The following is an 18,091-nucleotide window of genomic DNA, read 5'->3' as shown; positions in this document are numbered from 1 at the left end:
GCACACAGGGATCATTCAGTCCAAGCCCTGGCCACCCCCAACAACCCCGCTCTGGGCATCCCTGGCAGCGCTGTCCAAATGCTCCTGGAGCTCTGGCCATTCATGCAACCACCTCTGGGTGAGGAACCTTTTCCTGATATCCAACCCAACCCTTCCCTGACAGAGCTCCAGCCATTTCCTTGTGTCCTGTCCCTGGTTATCAGAGAGATCAGTGCCTGACCCTTCACTTCCCCCTTCCAGAAGGGGATGGATACTGAAATAATGTTTGTTGAAAATTCCCAAAGTCAAGACACTCTTTCTGGGGGAAAAAAATGAACAGTGTTAATGATCATCACCAAACTGCTGATGCTTTTCTAGAACTGCTCTCTTTCTAATGAAACTCTATATTTTATCAAGGGTGGAACTGAAGAGCTGAAGGCCCATCATTCTTCCATTGACACATTCATTATCCCTTTACTCCAAGACAAGCAGTTCTCCAGCACCAAAACCACTCGGAGAACTGAAAGAGCACCAGGCAAGTAGATCTGGTCAGGGATTTCACACCCCACCTCAAGTGAAGTGCAAGGTAGATTATCAGCATAGATGTGCTCTCAGAAACACCCTGCACCAGGTACCTGCTGTCAGTTTTTAAACAGATGTGCTCAGAAATGTGGGGCTATAATTTTGTATTCTGGACATACTGTTACTATATTACAGTATTGATCAGCTACAGATTTCCTATTTTAACAAGTGGCCAAGACATAAAACTTAAGCTGTAATCATGTCATCAGAGTTTCAGTGGGAACAGGTTCATAAAGATTTAACTGCTTTGGAACAATTAGTAAATTAATACAATTTCTCAAACTTTAAAAATCATCTACCACTGGTTTAAGGTCAGCAACGTTGTACTTTTTAAATTAACTTAGAGATAATATTGTGACCAAGATTGTAAAAGCAATCTGTGTGCCAAAATTGACCTCCTTGAACTTATTAATAAAGAATTCTGCTCTAAAAGTGAGTCTAACAGAGCAAGGGAAAGAGAAAAAAATAATTATGTGGCAAACAGAGTGACTACATCAGCACTGAAGGATTTCTCTTCAAGGCTTCTGAAAGAGTATCACTAACAATAGAAAGGGTATTAGAAATGAAAAATTCAAATCTATTCAAAATGTTCTTTGACATTCAAATGGTGAAGTTGTCAGTCTCTGAGGTAAGAGACTTTAGCAGAAGAAACTGAAAGAAAAAGCAATACCCAGATAATACCTCTGAGCACTGCTTCTGCCTAAGCATTCCCAGTGAGAATTTGTATTCTGCTTCAAAGAAACAAGGCATTTATTTACAAATAATGGTCTGATCCTTCTCCTTTTTTTTTTTCCTCTACAGCAGTGGAAAAATTAGAAGCCGGTGCCATTGATGATTGATCCTCCTGGTAGTGCAGCACAGAGCTGCCTCACATGGACAACATCCAAATCCGTGCTCTGTATGGTGCAAACCAGCACTTGGGAATGTGGCACGTGGCTGTGGTGTGGCCAGGAGTGAGCCTCATCCAAGGGAGAACATGGGGAACAGAAGGAGAGTGCTGGTGGAAACAGCTCCTGGCACAGTGGTCTGGAGAAGAGAAGGTTTGGGGGAATGCCATCAATGTACAGAAATACCTGAAGGGCAAGAGGACAAGAGCCAAGTTTCTGTCAGTGGTGCCCAGTGAGAAGACCTGCGGCCATGGCCACAAGGAGAAACTTGGGAGCTTCGTCCTGAGCATCAGGAAAGATTTTAATGGGAGGGAGACTGAGACCTGGCACAGGCTGTCCACACTGGTGGTGCAGTTCCCACCCTTGGAAACATTCAGAAGCCATCTGGGGATGTTCCTGAGTAGCCAGCCCTTGCTGACCCTGCTGTGAGCAGAGGGGCTGGACTGACCAGGGCCCAGATGTCCCTCTGGATGTCAGCCTCTGATCCTGTGACTTGGGAGGATCTCATCAGCAGTGGGAATGAGCTGGGAGAACCTCTGCCAGCACACAGGAGCTCAGCACTCATCCTGATGAGCAGGAGCTGTGTTCCAGCCGTGCTGTGCCCCTGTGAGGGGCTGTGCAGCACAGACACAGCACTCTCAGAGCTGGCAGGGGGCTCCAAACACAGCTGGGGCCCTGGTCATGCCAGCTCTGCTGTCAAACACAACTGGAGAGAGCTGGGGTCAGCAAGGTAAAAGTTTACAGAGCATCACTTCCATAAATAAATAAATATATAAGGACAAGAGAAGAACTTAAAACATGGTGTAAAGGAGTATTTGTCACTTAGTGAATGTGAGTGGGCTCAGGCAGGAGGGTCCATAAGCTCTGAGCCAGCCAGCTGGGCTCTGCTCTCTTCTTCACAGCACAAGTGGTGGCTCTAGACAACATGCCATCACCCAGCCTGCAGCAAAGCTGGATTAGTGCCTTAAATCCAGAGAACATTACCTGGAAGTCTTTGACCCAGCCCTGTGCACTGCTGCAATCAGATCTGTACTACTTAATAAAAGTGCTGGTGGATTTTTATTTCCAAGCTGGGCTGGATACAGATCATATTTTTACACATGAGTTAGATCCACATTTAACTGGAAGGAATTGTCTCCCTGGCTGCAGAGGAATGAAGCACAGAACTGCACACAAAGTGGCATTAGTAAGGAAGGTGCTATGAAGTTCTGTGGTATGACACAGGCATGAGGTTTTGGGGTGATGCCTCTTTCCTCATTAGAAAATCTACTCCTCAAGGAATGACCTGAAAAAAGATGAAAAAGCGAAAAAAGCACCAAGGCCAGGACTAGAACACCTATTGTTTAAAAGACTGTGGTGGGAATGGATTTTTCAAACAATCTGCATTTAGCAACGGAGCTTTCAGCATTTATGTTCACCAAACTCAATAAGTAAAGTCTGAAACAATCAGGGGACAGAAATAATCCAAGAGATTTCAGAAATTGCACACTTCAGTGAACTACATTTTGGTAAAATTTCTAACTCATAACTAATCATTCAACCTAGTGGGTTTTTTTTATCCATTTACATAGATATGAAACATATTCATGAGAGGAATGAGAAGAATGGATTGCATCAATATATTAATTTATGATAGTATTTTAATCACTGGAAGAATAACTTGGCATGAATATATCTGGGAAAAATAATTTACCATAATAACTAAAGCCAGAAATATAACTTTTTCAGAAAAAGTAATAATGAGAATTGCTTTTTTTGCCTGATGGAGAGGTAGGAGGAAAGCAGTTTTTGAAATACAATAAAGATTGATCACAGAGGGAAAAAAATAGTACATTAGACACTAAAAGCCATTATAGTAATTTACCCAGTAAATTCTGGAAATTAAAATCTAGCATGCATTTGGTTTAATGAAGGCCAGGTATGAATTATTTCAAATTACACCTCCATTTCAGATGCATATGCAATTTCCCCATATTGAATCACAAATGCAACAGTTTAAGAAATGTCCTCTGCTGACCTAAACAGATTTCTCTCCACTCTCACACAGGAGGATGAGGATGCAAATGCAGGGCAGAGTATTTCTTTTGTTACAGCTTTCTCCCCTCTAAAAAACGTTATTTTCTGATCTGCTTACTTGTTCCTGGCCGGGCATCAGAGACATCCACCAGTGGCCCTGTGGCTTGTGACACTGACTGGTAATGGACAGTGTGGGTGACAGTCAGGGACTTCTGCTTGGACGTCTCTCCAAAGTCAGCATCAGTGAGCAGAACCGTGGATCTGTCATCTGGAAGTGCAAAAATAACCAAGTGATGAGAACAGAATGCTGGATTTGCCTTCTCTGCAGCGAGTCCCCAGTTGCCCACCATGGGCAGGGGCTGCTCCCTACTCTGCAGGGCTGAGGTGGCTTTGAAGGGAGGGAGCCTATGGGTTTAAACTCAAAGCCCACAGAAAACTAAAGAATAACTTTCATTTTTCCTGGTGATTTCACCCCAGAGACGTGGGGCAGACTGTTAAACATCCTCACAAAGAGCTGATTTGTGCACAATCATTTGTGGCCCTGATTCCTTCATTCCCGTCCTTTGAACACTGCCCTCTTCTCCTTCACTTTCAGAGAGCTCAGATAAGCTTCTCAATAACATATTCCATTTATTTCTTTTTATTAGCATGATTAGCAATGTCCTCAGTGAAACCAAACCTATCTTTCCAAAGAAGGTCGTTAGGGGGTGTTGTTAACCAACCCTCTCTCCCCCTTTTCTGCAGAGACAGAATATGGCAGAAGGGATGATCCTCACCTGGGACTGTTTGTTTCTGCAGCTTCAAATAAAGGTGTGAGGTTAAGCCTGACCTTGGGAAGGAAGAAAAAGGTGAGCACTAACCTTTACTGCTGTGTGGTTCTGATTCGCTTCCTTTTTTAAATTTTTTTTTTTTTTTTTTCAGTTCTGATCTCTGTATTGCTTTTCCTTTTTGCTCCAAGGAGGAATCTGGTCCACTTGATCACGGATGGTTTAATAGCAATACATCTTTCACTGCCTTTGTGCTTGCAGACCAACTATTTGGTGTGCTATCAGACTTTCCTTTGCATTCTTTACAGTCTTTTTATCCATTGAGAATTGCAATAAAAGCCTCAAGGACTTCCTGCTGTGCTGTGCTATATAGTTTTATAATGTGTTCTAAGGGACTGGCAGCAGCAGGGCTTCTGGGCATTTACTAGTCAGCAGAGGTTGATCTGCTTCTTTTAAGCATTTCTGGTTTTTGTTTTGGATTTTTTGTTTTGTTTTGTTTTTTAACTTGACAAGACACCATTAGGGTGAACAGTCCTGCACTACAACAGAACTCACATTTTTTACCCAAAGAAGGCTATAAATAGAACAACATTAGGAATCAAACCACTCTGGCTCTGGCAAAGGATGAGCTCTTGTTCAGGTTGGGAATAAAGCCTCTTGGCAGCAAACTCTGTCGAACCCTGCCAAAATCCCTGCTTATTCTGGGTGGAAAGCTGCCTCTTACCAAGGCCCTGATCACATTGCTGCAGTTCAGGCTCTAAGAGCATTTTCACTGCAGCCCCCCCACTGCTCAGCAGCTGCCACTCAAAAGTTAAAGCTGTCTTTAGGATGAAGCCTGGCACAAAGGGCAGACTTTGGGAAGCTCAAATCATGATTTTAAAAAGTCTGTAGGTCTCCTTTTCAAACCTGGAATGGGCATGGACAGAATGCTGCTCTCAGCTTGCTTGACTTTTCTCTCTGGCCACACCATCCCTGGATGCTGTTAAATTGTCAGCTTCTTTTACACAGATTTTTACCCAAAAAATGTAAAGTTAGAAGTCTAACAAGGCCAGTCAGGAGTGTCTTGCCGCAATGTGTGCTCATACAGTCATGACAACAGGCTGCATTTCTATTCTGGGTTTCCAGATATTTTTTAATTATTTGGGAAAAAACCCCAACACCAAACAATTCTATTTCTTGTGACAGTTCAATTAAGTACCAGCCCCATGAGAAATCTTGTTTTCTGTTGCGTCAAACAGTTTAGATTTGAATTTTGCATGGATACACAGAAGCTGAAAATTGATCAAAATATTGAAATATCATGGGCTATGAACAGGTGGATACACTATGTAATCTGTAAGTTTTAAAAGCTGGCTGTAGCAAATCCTCAGATACTGAGAGTGCAGTTTCGGAATTCCATTTTCTCTTTAATTAATGTCAGTGATCCAACTACCTAGTCAGAGCCAAATGAGAAATCAGTATGAAAATCATAAAACTACCAGTCCTCAATTACATCTTCTTCAAGAAACTCTTTCCAACAGTTTCATTTCCCTAATGTCCTGCATTATTTTAGATCCTATACTGAGATTACTTTTACTAGGAAATTACTCAGAGGGGAGGAAAAAGAAACAACCCAGTCTGGTTTACAAATTACTTTGTAGCTCTTTTCTCTTGATGTGTGCAGCAGGGAAAAGGCGTGGAGTAAAGGAATTCCACCTGAAAGAACCTGTTACATTGACCAGGGAAAAAAAGCTCAAATTTACCAATGGTCTCCATGGTGTCCCTCTCCTCTATCAGCAGCTGTGCTCTGGGAATGTCTATGTGCATCCTCAGTGTTTGCTGCTGCTTATTAAGTGTGTCTGATGTCCTGGTGTTCTTGCTGAAAACAAAAGAGAAGTGAACATGTTAACAAGCAGCCTAAATGAAAAGATATTTGCAAACTTCCTCATTTTCAATCTGTCCAGCTCAAAAAACCCCAGTGTAACCATAATCGGCAAAAACCACTCATACATCTAATTTTTGCCCTCTTCAGAACAAGTGCATGGGATTAATTTATGCACTTAATGAATGCACAGTGTGGAGGGATGTGGTCTGTCCTCCATCAGTAGGAATCTAAGAATTTCACACAGTTTTCTTCAAGTGTTGTCATAATGAAAAGAACAAAAGCACTTTGGAAGATGGCACTTTCCTTTCACTCCTCATGAATCTGAGTAAAGAAACACAGCTGATCAAACAGGTTGGTAGAAAAATGATGTCTTGAGTAATTTCTAATAGTTTTTTTTATCTTTTCATTACTTTATAATTGGCTAAGTAGCAAATATCACTTTGACTGATAAATGAATAAGTGAATTAATAACTAGGCATACTATTAATAGATTGCGTAAGATAGATAAAGGCTTTAGTCCCATCGATGTTCCAAGACAAAAATTGCAAATCTTGTTTACATTTGTGGATTATGTCTAATTGATTGATGCAATAATCTAAAAAAGAACATAAACCAATTATTTTATCATCATGCAAATTGCAACAATTTCATTTTGAAGTTTGTGTACCAGAAAATGACTTCTTAAATGAGCTGTCTACCAAAAGCAAATGAAAATGGATTGTAAAACCAAGTGCCACAGTAATTTCTAGCACAGAGCTTGCACCAAGAAACCTTCAGATTGCACTAAAAAACCAGGAACATTTTGCCCTTTTAGATGTAATTACTCTCTGGATGAAATGAAATATTTGCAAATACTTCACACAGGGAGGCTGAGGAGAGTTGAGACAAATCAGGCAGCAGTGTGATCCAGGTGCTCAGGCTTCAAAGAGCTGTAAGATCCAAGTGGAAGCTAATTTTCTAGAGTAAAATAGCTGCAGATCACTCAGTTTAATTCTGCTTTGGCAGTGAATTATTATTGTTAAAGGAATCAGCAGAGGACTGTAAAAGTGATGAGCTCAGTTCTTCTGTGAGCACAAAAAATTAATCCACGTGCGATGAGCCCACATCTTCGGGAAATTTGTGTTAACTTCCTGCTGTGTCTCCACATCAGCAAGACCTGATTAGCTCAGGTTTGGAAGTTCTCTAGGAGTCCTTTTTCAGAGGAATTTTCCAGCCATGTGGTCAGCGGTTCTGCTCCAAATCCAAGTGTGAGATCCACAAGGCACGTGGGAGCACCTCTCTGACTTTCACCTCCTGGCTTTCCCTGCTGATGTGGTCCCCAGCATTAACACCATCTGTACATCCCAAATTTCTCTTCTCCTGGGTGATTAGGTGGTGCTGTCCCATGCATTCAAACAGGCCACAACTGGTGCCTCATTCAATCATCATGGAAGCAAAACATCAGGAAAGCCTCCCAAGGGCTTCCAGACTTTTCTCCATAGATAATCAGGGGAGAATGGTCAACACAGGCTCTTACTAAGCACATAAATTTTCAAAGACATTTAGTATTGTCAAATGCAGTCAAATTCCACACTGCTGTTCTCCAAGTCTCTGCATGGAGCGGATGCCACTCAGGTTGCTGAAATGTTAAGCGAATCAGACAGTAATATTTTATTTTTGTCCAGATCTGGACTGCTCTGGGCTTGCCCAGGGTCGGTCATAGAACAAGCACAGAGCACCTGTTCCAGTGCCTCACTGCCCTCTGAATAAAGAATCGTTCCCTTATATTTAATCTAAACCTGCCCTTTTTCAGTTTAGAGTAGGAAACTGATTTTTTTAAATGTCCAATTTCAATAATCCAGTAGGAGACACAGATGCATCTTGAATCTGTGCAGTAGATAACTAAGCCTGGGAAATGCATCACTGCACCTCCCTGCATTCACTGAGGATGCAGGAGACAAAGGGATGGGATCAGGCTCCTGCTCAGAGAATGCAGATCCCAGAATCCCAGAGCCAGAGCCTCTTCAGCAGGATGAATGGTCTGTATTTCCATTATCAGAAGGTACTCAACCAACACAAGCAGCATTGTTTGGACCACAGGGAGCAGGAGCAGAATTTTCCCCAGATTTGCAGTTTTACTGCTCACCTGACAAGAGAGAATTCCCAATCCCAACCTTGGCTCCAGGGACAGCTTCATGCAAAATATCTTTCAATCAGAACTGGGACCCAGGCCTCTCTATATTCAGGAATATTCCCTGCTATTCCTGAGAGTTATTCCTTGGTTTGTGGGCTGTCTCTCCTCCTCCCTGCTGATCTAATTAATTCCCCTGCATGTAGCAGTGACATGGGGTGTCCAAACACAGCACAGGCAGTTGGCAGAAACAAGGGGGTTGGTGCTGATTAGGATGCTGTCTCATTCTGGCTTGGGGAATTTTGAATTCTTTTTTTGCACACCACAACAGTTCAGCTTGCAAGTTATAAAATCCTAAAGTGCCAACAGCAATGAAGTGCCTCTAGGGCTTGGAAGGAGGGCAAAGTGTTTTAAGGTTTCAGTTAAGTATTTCCTAAACTAAATTCAGGCAAAAATATTTTAATGGTCTGGTGGATGAAGAGTCCAATGATTAATTCTTTAAAGGGACAAAATGTATCTATCTTTATTATTTTTTATATTTACAGACATAAAATTCCCAAGCATAAGCATGTGCTTTTCTTTACTTACCAGACCTTGTAAGGATCCGTGTACAATGGAATTAATTCCATCTAGTTCAAAGTATCTCTGAGCTCCAAATGATCAGGCACTGGAGCCTGTCAGGAGGCTGAGTCACAGAATCACAGAATCATGTCTTGGGTTGGAAAAGACCTCAAAGATCATCTCATTCCACCTCCTGCCATGGGCAGGGACACCTCCCACTATCCCAGGCTGCTCCAAGCCCTGTCCAGCCTGGCCTGGGACATTTCCAGGAATGAGGAGTCCACAACTTCTCTGGACAACACGTTCCAGTGCCTCATTGCCCTCCCTGAGTGGAGAGTTTCTTCCTAATATTTAATCTAAACCTGCCCTTTTTCAGTTTAAAAGCCTTTCCCCTTTTCCTGTCACTGTCTGCCCATATTAAAAGTCCCTCTGCTTTTCCTAAGCTCCTTCCAGGTACTGAAAAGCCTCAATGAGGTCTCCCCAAAGATTTCTCCATTCTGAAGAATCCCAGCTCTCTCAGTATTTTGCTGTATTCTTTTACTCTACTAAAGCTCCTGCTTTTGTCACTACTTAAAACAGATATTTGAGCAGGTGGTACTTTGGTCTGAGTACAGCTTTTATGTTGAGTCTGTGGATAAAAAGGCCTTTTTTATATCATGTACAGAGCAAGTACATTGTATAGGGGATTTTGAAAGGGTCCACAGTTTGTTGTAAAAACATATGGGAAACTAAATCTTGTAAGTAGTCAGAATATTTGGGAATAAAAGATTCTTCACCTTCTGTTCAAAATTTAAAAATCAGTGAATTGCTAAACTGATTCACAATGAGCTGGAATGATGCTTTCACCCAAAAGAAACATTAAAAAGCTGTGTTTACCCAGCAGAATGGATTTTTATTTGTGAGTTTAAGGTATCAACAATGAGTTGTGCAGCTCCTATTAAACTGCTGATTTATCCTGCTCCACAGACATCTGACTTACACAGCCAAAGCCAGTGACTCTCAAAGCAAAGACTAAAGCTCCATTTTTAATCCACTTTACACACACTCATGAAAATCTCCTCAAAGGGAAAGATACACAAAGCTCTCTCCAGGCCTCACACCTTCCTACCAGACATGGAATCATCTTTTCTGCCATCTCCCCAAATACCCCCTTTCTTGATATTTTTATTGTAGCAGAATTCGGTGAAATCTTAAAAGATAAAAAATATCAGGAGCTTTATCATATGTGACTGTTGCTTTGGAGAGGGCTTATTAGCCTTTGATTATTCACATGCTACATCTTCAGGGACATCTGGTGTTTGTGGGTAGCTCAGGTTTTGGTTGAAGGTATTTCACAGATTTGTCACAAATGAGAGTTCCCAGTTCTGGCATGTCCTGCAATATAAGACTATATCCCCTACTTCCTCTGAAGTTCTGATTTAATAGTCATTTGCCTTTGTTCAAACTTTTAGAAAAGAAATGTAAGATATGCTTATGTGATAAAGCCAAGATTATTTGTTAATAAATGAGGATGAGAGGAACTGGTTTGATAGTCATGTTTCAATGCTGCTGAAAGGAAAAGCCAAATGAAATGCTGGCAGGTGAGTTACCTGGAAAAACAGCTCTGAACTAAGGACTGAGGAGGGACCTGGCTGCTCTCTGACTATATCAGGTAGGGAGGAAAATCACCCCTTAATTTGGTAACCATCAGCAAAGTAAAAAGTGGGCACTTCTGCTGGAAGTTTGGTGAAGTTTTCTAAGTGTCAGAGGAGTGAGACTCTGAAATGGCCTTGCAGAAGTGGTGACAAGGCTTGTGAAGCCAGCCAGGGTTAGGGCAGAGCACTACCAGTTTTGCAGAGAGGCTCTGAGGGGTTGTCACCGGGACTGAAAGTCTCCATCCAGGGGTTTCAGCTGATCCCTGCTGCGTTTCTTCTTCACTTGCTGCATGTGCTAATCTGCACTGTCTCTGTGGTACCAGAAACCACCAGGGCAAATGTTCCTGAAGCTGCTGAATCCCACATTTTGCTGCCACAGGCAGCCAGGGAGGGGATGACCTGGACAGCATGACCAGTCCTGTTAACATCACTGGGCTTATTCAGATATGATGGCATAGATCTGAATTTACACCAGACCCATCTGTCACCATGTCTTTGCTGAGTTTTTTCTTACAATAGAAGTGAAGTTTATCACGGGTGAGGAAGTTTGGAGTGTGGTCCGTGTGCTGAAATACCTATGACATTCTCAAATTTGTTGCTGGAATATAAAAAATATTTTCTAGCAACCCAAAATTAATTTGAACTCAAATGTAATGCCTTGGCAATCCCAGTTTCAAATATATGCAGTGGTTCTAAAGTTCAATATTTTCCCTAGACAAAACAATAAACATCGAAGTTATGAAATTTCCATCTTTGAAAGAATTATGGTGCCAGAATAGTCATTATGATGCAATCCAACAATTGATCTAGATTTCTAAATGCTGAGCTGATGGAACAGAAGTGAAAAATAATAAATGGATTTACCTGTTCTTTTGTACCTTTGGGTATAAGCAGCTAACAACAGTGAATTACATAAACAGAACTGCAAAGTTTAGAGACCTTCACAGTCAGAAATTTACTGCCTTTAATCAGATGATCTCTGAAGAGCAATTACTTTGATACATATTACAAAGACTTTTTTTAGAGTAGGAAAAATGTCCAAATGGACCTACATATCTACTATGATTTAATCTACTAACACAAATTATCTGGTTTTTTAAATCATTGTGGCCCCTCATTGTCCAGAGTGTCTTCTTTCTCTCATGTCTGACCATCAGTGCATCACAATTCTTAACAGATAGACAAATGGGGTGTTTTGGAAAAGACTTTAGGAATAAAAAGTTTACTTCTCCATTTGTCCCAACAACAATTCTTAAATATGATACTATAGTTGACAGACATTTTTTCAGTTTTAAAAGAACATAAAATTAAATCTGTTCTTACCTCATAAGCATTTCAGCCAAACTCTTTGCATCTAGAAGAAAATAGAAGAAATGTCATCACAAATGAAAATCTATTTGATAGATGCATTATTAACAAGCGATTTGAATCAGCCATGTGTAACACCACTGCTGTTTCTCAGTCAGTGGCAAGAATAAAAGTGTGTAAAAGTCCCTACTTTTGTTGAAATTGCATTTCTGTTCCAAACAGCCCAGTTTAGTTCCTCAGTAGCACCAAAGATGATAAGAGAAATACAAGTTACCATTGGTTTAATTAGAAAAAAGCTACATAAACATATTGGAAATAGGAACAATTTAACAAATAAGGAGTATCTCAGTTCTTTCATGCTATGGATAGCAAATGAACATGTGAAGGAAGCAGAAAAGGCAAGACAATAGGAATTCTGAGATCCATTTCTGAGCAAGAGCTGAAGCCAGGCTGGTTGAGCTGTTGCCAACATGTCATTTCCAAACCAAATGTAACTGTACAAGATCTGAGCAAGGGAGGTCTCCAAGGAGTCTATTTAGATTCACAGGATCCCTGAGGTTTGAAAAGCCCTCCAAGAGTCCCAGCTGTGCCCCACGGCCACCTTGTCCCCAGCCCAGAGCACTGAGTGCCACGTCCAGGTGACACCTCCAGGGATGGGCACTGCAAACCTCCCTGGGCAGCTCTTGCCAAGGCCTGAGCACTCTTTCCATGGGGAAATTCCTGCTGCTGTCCAACCTGAGCCTCCCCTAGAACAAACTTGCTTTATTGCACTCAAATATGAATATTTTTCCACTAGCAATAATTCAAAACTACTGCTGGGTTTTCAGAGTATGGTCTGCACACGAAGCAGAGGATGGTTTATTCCCACATGGATCAGCCCTGCAAAATAAGACACTGCTGAAGGAAAAAAATATTCCTCCTGCTCTTGCCATTGCTGCTATTATTATTAGCAGGAAATCACTTGGGACTATAATTATTTCAATACTTATCAGTTCAAAAGGCACAGCTGAAATTTGGTTTTTCAGGTAGGCTTCTGTAAAACTTTATCAACACAATACACTGATTTGTCTGGTATCATCCAGCAAAGCAGGCAGCTCTGCTTTGTTCTCCAGCAGTCTGCTGCTAAACAAACTCACTTAAAATGCTGATTCCCAAGTCCTTAATTTTATCACACAGCAACAAAGCAGCCTTTTGTGCAACCAAGTGAAGCAAATCTGAGAAAAAAGCAATTTCAAGTTCTAAGTCTTCAAACAACTCTTATATGGAAGTTTACATTTCTTCTTTCATCTGCTTCTTGTAAATCTACCAGCTCCTGCCAAGGCATTTACTGAATTTGTCTTTGTTTTCTCCATCCCACTTTTTTTTGTTTCTCAATCACCTCTTGGGTTTCCAACACCTACAATTTCCTTACTTGTGATCCTATAAAATATCTTGCCTCTAAAATGCCAAAGATGCAGGCAGAAACAAGCCAACATCTTCACATATCTCTAGAGCTTGTGTTGTACTAATTTTTGACAGAAATGGACAGAGAGCTCTTTTTATTCATTAAAAAAACTCAGCAAAACCCCTCGCATCCACTTTTCTGGATTGTATTTATCTGACACAGTGCCAGTTTGCCTCTCTCAAGCTTTATTCCTCACCAACCACTGGAGAAGCTGGAATGCTCTGCTCCCCCTAGGTCTGTTAGTGCCATTACTTCATTTTTAACCTTCCTCCACCCCTTTCTGGCACAAAGCATGGAACAGTCCTGGTGGAGGGAAGGATGGTTCATCTGAGGTGTCTCATCTAAACCAAAGAGTGCTTCATTTGGGCACCCAGAATTCCTATTTTTCACTTGAAATGAGATTGTCTTTGCCCTTAACACTTGTAAGTGGTGGTGCCGAGTAGATGACAATATCTTTGCCATCAGTCATAAACCAAAAAAAACCAACACTGCTGCTCCCAAAGGACTTTTGTTAGTGACTTCCAAAAACCCAGGAAGGGACAAATTTCTTCAGAAGAATACAAAAAAAGACAAACAACGCCAACACAATAATAATAATGACACTGGTTGCAAGTAATGGGCTGTTTTTTCAGCAAATTTTATAATGCTTCTTGCTGTTCTAGCAGCACCAGGATCATGAAGACACTGTGCACACATTCTCCCTCTGGCACACATAATCAGGGTGGTTTCATATGCAAATATTGTTTTCATTCAGCCAGAAGCTTTTTGAAGCAATTGCTGCCTTCTTAAGTGAAGTCTGTGTGTATTTGTGCAAGGAATTCACAACTCCAGAAAACCAGAAGAGAGAAAGATGAAAATCATTACAATGTACTTCAGTTTGCTTTTAGTAATTTTTTATCATGCTTAAGTGGCAAACAATCTCCCTCACATGTTCTCAGGTGCTGCCCTGCACACAGATGTTTTCCATGCTGCATCTGGGAAAAAATTCACACCAATTCATGTATGTGCTCATTAACACATGTTGATTCTTGGCTAAAGAGATGCACGGGAGATTGTGCACCTTCAGTAAAAAATAACATGAGGCATCAGCAAGAGCATGTAATGTGTCTAAAGCTGAATGAGGAACTACTGGAGGGAAAAAAATCCATCAGGCAAATTTAAATTTGCTAATTATCCAAGCAGATTGTTCAAATGGTGAGCAGAACTGCTGGAGTTGATGGGCACACAGGTTGGGGTGGGAAGGGACAAAAACAAAGGTGGCAGGAATACAAAGGGCTCCTCTGTATCTATCAAACCAAAACCCAGAAGCCTAAAAGTAACTGAACATCACAGAATCATGGAATGGTTTTGGATGGAAGGGACCTTAAAGCCCACCCAGTGCCACCCCTGCCATGGCAGGGACACCTTCCACTGTCCCAGGCTGCTCCCAGCCCCAGTGTCCAACCTGGAACTGAACCAGGAATTCCAGGGATCCAGGGGCAGCCAAAGCTGCTCTGGGAATTCCATCCCAGTCCCTGCCCACCATGCCAGGGAATAATTCCTAATGCCCAAAATCCCATCCAGCCCTGCCCTCTGGCAGTGGGAAGCCATTCCCTGTGTCCTGTCCCTCCATCCCTTGGCAATTGTCTCTCTCCATGTTTCCTGCAGCTCCTCCAGGCCCTGCAAAGGCCACCCTGAGCTCAGCCCAAAGCTTCTCCTGTGCAGGTGAACAATGCCAGCTCTGCCAGCCTTTCCTCCCAGCACAGCTGCTCCATCCCTCTGCTCATCCTGCTGCCTCCTCTGGGCTCTCTCCAGCAGCTCCAGCTCCTCCCTGTGCTGGGACCCAACTGCAACAACCTCATGTGTCCAAAGCATCAGCTCCAGGAGAAATGTTACTGTCACAAACCAATGACCAGAGATTTTAATGTGCCTTTCCTGCAGCACCCTTTTGATCAGCAAATTGATAATACTTTCTAAAATAAGCCATCCTCCCTGGCTGTGTCCTATCACCTCCCAGTTTTCAGGTGGTGGCAGCAGGGCTTGGGAAGGGAGCACAGATGACAGAAGGAAGGGGATGATCTCTGCTCCAGCCAAGCATCACTTCAGGGGAAAAGCCAGAGCTATCACTCTCCTTTGCTGGGGCAGCCACCTTTAAAATTCTTAACACACTTGGATATGCCCCCTGGGAAATCAGGGACAGTGATAGAGTTTTAAATTGCATCCTGCCACTCCTGAACTATCATGCCGTGCTGATCCTTTCTGCTTGCGTTAAGGTGAATTGGATTTAAAAACAAAGGGAAAACCATTACAGGAGTAGCTGAGCTGGGTCAATAGCCAAGAGAAGGAGCATTAGACAATCAGGCTTCTCTTTGAGAGTGTCTGCTGAGCTCCAGCAGCCAAGTGACCTTTTTTTGTGACCTGGCTGGTGGAACTACTAAACTGGGCAAAAATCAGGACTTTGCTGAGAACTCTGCTTTCTTTATAAAGGAGGAAGAAAAATGTTAAAGTGTCCCTACATCCAGACAAGAGGTAAAAGGGTCAAGAATATAGAGGCTGCTGTTCTTCAACAGAAATGGGAACTCAAACCCATCGTCCATAAGCAGGGATACAAATGCAGATTACAAATGCAATTACATGCAGAGCACACTGAAATAAACCTGCAATTCCCACTCCTCTTTGTCAAACAGGTTCAAGAAAACCACATCTGCAGCCACAAAAACAAAGAGTTACATCTGTAACTTGCACAAATCATTTTAGAAGGTCCCACCGTGGAGATTATTTTTCTGATGCAGACTATGGGAAATCCTGATTTAGGAAAAAAGAGTACTGTGCCTCAAATAAACCCCACCAGGTCATACAAACCAAGGGATAATGTGATATTTCCCTTTCAAAATTATATGAAAGGTAATCGTAACAATTACTAAAGCAAACAATTTATTTTTTAGTTAGGACATCAGAAAAACTTGAACACATTTTTTTTAGAGAAGTTAGTAAGGAGTTCTCTGGAATAGCAATACTTATTGTCAGGAAAACTCTTAGAAGATGAAGTAACTTCAAGAAGAGCAGAAAATTTCAAACATGGGACGAGTCTTCAAAACAAATGAGCAGAAAAAATTCCTGAATTACTGAAGCCCTATCAGTCTGGTCCTGACAATGCACAAAATAATAATAAAAAATTGAGTGAAGCTTAATTAAATGAATTAAAAGGATGATTGAGGCCAATCAATACAGACCTGTGGTCAAGCAGCCATGTCAAACAAAGTGGATTTTTTAAATGAGATTAAAGTTTTCTGAGAATTAATGTCATTGAAAAATCTCTCACTGTGGTATGATCAAATAATAGTAAAAGATGACATTTACGCTTCCCTAAAACAAAGTTTAGGTAACTCAAAGTATTTTAACGGAAAGTAGCATGATGCAAAAATTAACACAGCAGCCATTTTACATGGATTCCAACATATTCAGACCCCAATTTGAAGGAGAGAATCATTATTCAGTATTTTTTGTCTGGGATATTTATCAGTGGTATGGAGTAAATAATATCTGTTAAAAGCTTGGAAATGAAACACGAATTTGGTAGCTAAAATATCAGGAAAATGCCAGATCACTAAAAAAATAATCTGGATCATAAGGGCATACATTAAGAACACAAACCAGGGCTGTACAACAGGAAATATTTTCCTGTGGCAGACTAATCAGAGAACTGGCAAACGATCTCAATGGATAAATGTTAAGGATGTAAATTATGGGAAAACTACAGAGGAAAATCAAAATATATTGATCTGTTTAATTTACCAGTTAAAGCATTAAGAAATTACTTGGTTACCACCATGTAGAAAGAATATCCTTGGAGACTGAAAATGATACAAAAAAGAACTTCTGTACTGTAGAGAAGTAAGACAGGACCAGATGGGATGTTGAACTGTAGTGTGACAAATTCAGCTAAGTGAGACACAACTTTTACAGAAATGGTAGTTAAATACTGATTTCTTTTATCAAAAGTACTGATGAAATCTTTTCCACTTCCTATGTTTAAATGAAGCTCTGGCATTTTTCTAAATTGCCCATTTCTGAGAGGAAATAGTTCAGAGAAATTTTATGTTGTGCAAAAGCCACCCTGGTCAGTGATCATCAGCCTTCCTCAAGGGACTGTAATTCAAGATTTTGTGAACACTTGTACATTAGCCATGAAAAAATAATGTGCACAGACATTTTCCAGAGCCAAAGGGCTTGAGATGTCCTGCTCATTACTGGATGGAACTCCACAGGATTTCTAAGAATATAAGATAATACTTTCTTTTTCTTCACCAAATTTTTTAATGGAAAAAAAAAACAAAAGTGGAAAGGTAAATGACTTGTAAGGTTTTGAAGAAAAAGAAATTATACAAGCCAAAGCCTCCAGATGTCTTGATTTCCAAAGCTGTGTAGGAACCATAAGGTTGGTTGTCCTCCTTAATATAAGAATTTGCCCATGCCTTCAGTCTTTTTTTTTAAACTCCAAAATATTGTTACAAAGGACAAAATTAGACCCAAAAGAGAGATAAGTAGGAAGGTCAGAAGGAAAACATAGGGCTGGCACTTTTTAACAGGTACCACGATGACATTTTGGTTAAAATAGAAATAACTAATCAATTTGGTGGCTCCTGGAAGAGATTAGGCTTCTTTTCTGCAGATGATAAATTGCTTTACTATTAATTCAGGTTTGGATTTGAAATGTTTTTTCCCAAGTACCTTCAGGGAAAATCTTCCCAAAATACCTTTTTCCAGTCCAAAAGCGACAGGGCAGCAGTGTCTGACTGCGAGGGTTGAAAACTTGGCTGTGGCTCAGCCAGAGGTTTGTACTAGAAAAATTATAAAGCTGAATGAATTCACAGATCTAAATCTTATTCACATAACAAGCAACTGAATTTGAATAAGGATTAGAGGAAAATACAGATCAGCTACAATGAAAGGTCAGTGA

General features: G+C 41.1%; 1 protein-coding gene across 2 annotated transcripts in view; it reads right to left on the bottom strand.

Moving 5' to 3' along the window:
* Positions 1–18,091, bottom strand: part of DSCAM (DS cell adhesion molecule) — a 365,785-nt gene that overhangs the window by 22,301 nt on the left and 325,393 nt on the right. For both annotated transcript variants that reach the window (XM_062515218.1, XM_062515217.1), the window contains exons 26-28: positions 11,724–11,754; positions 5,974–6,089; positions 3,583–3,732 (exon numbers count right to left, since the gene is read on the bottom strand). In XM_062515218.1, coding sequence (XP_062371202.1) covers positions 3,583–3,732; positions 5,974–6,089; positions 11,724–11,754 — 297 coding nt within the window. The remainder of the gene's footprint in view (positions 1–3,582; positions 3,733–5,973; positions 6,090–11,723; positions 11,755–18,091) is intronic.

The sequence above is a fragment of the Cinclus cinclus genome, chromosome 2 (genome assembly GCF_963662255.1).
Source record: "Cinclus cinclus chromosome 2, bCinCin1.1, whole genome shotgun sequence".
In the NCBI taxonomy this organism is placed as follows: domain Eukaryota; kingdom Metazoa; phylum Chordata; class Aves; order Passeriformes; family Cinclidae; genus Cinclus; species Cinclus cinclus.
The sequence above is the reverse complement of the archived record's forward strand: the minus strand, read 5'-3'. Positions and strand labels throughout refer to the sequence as shown.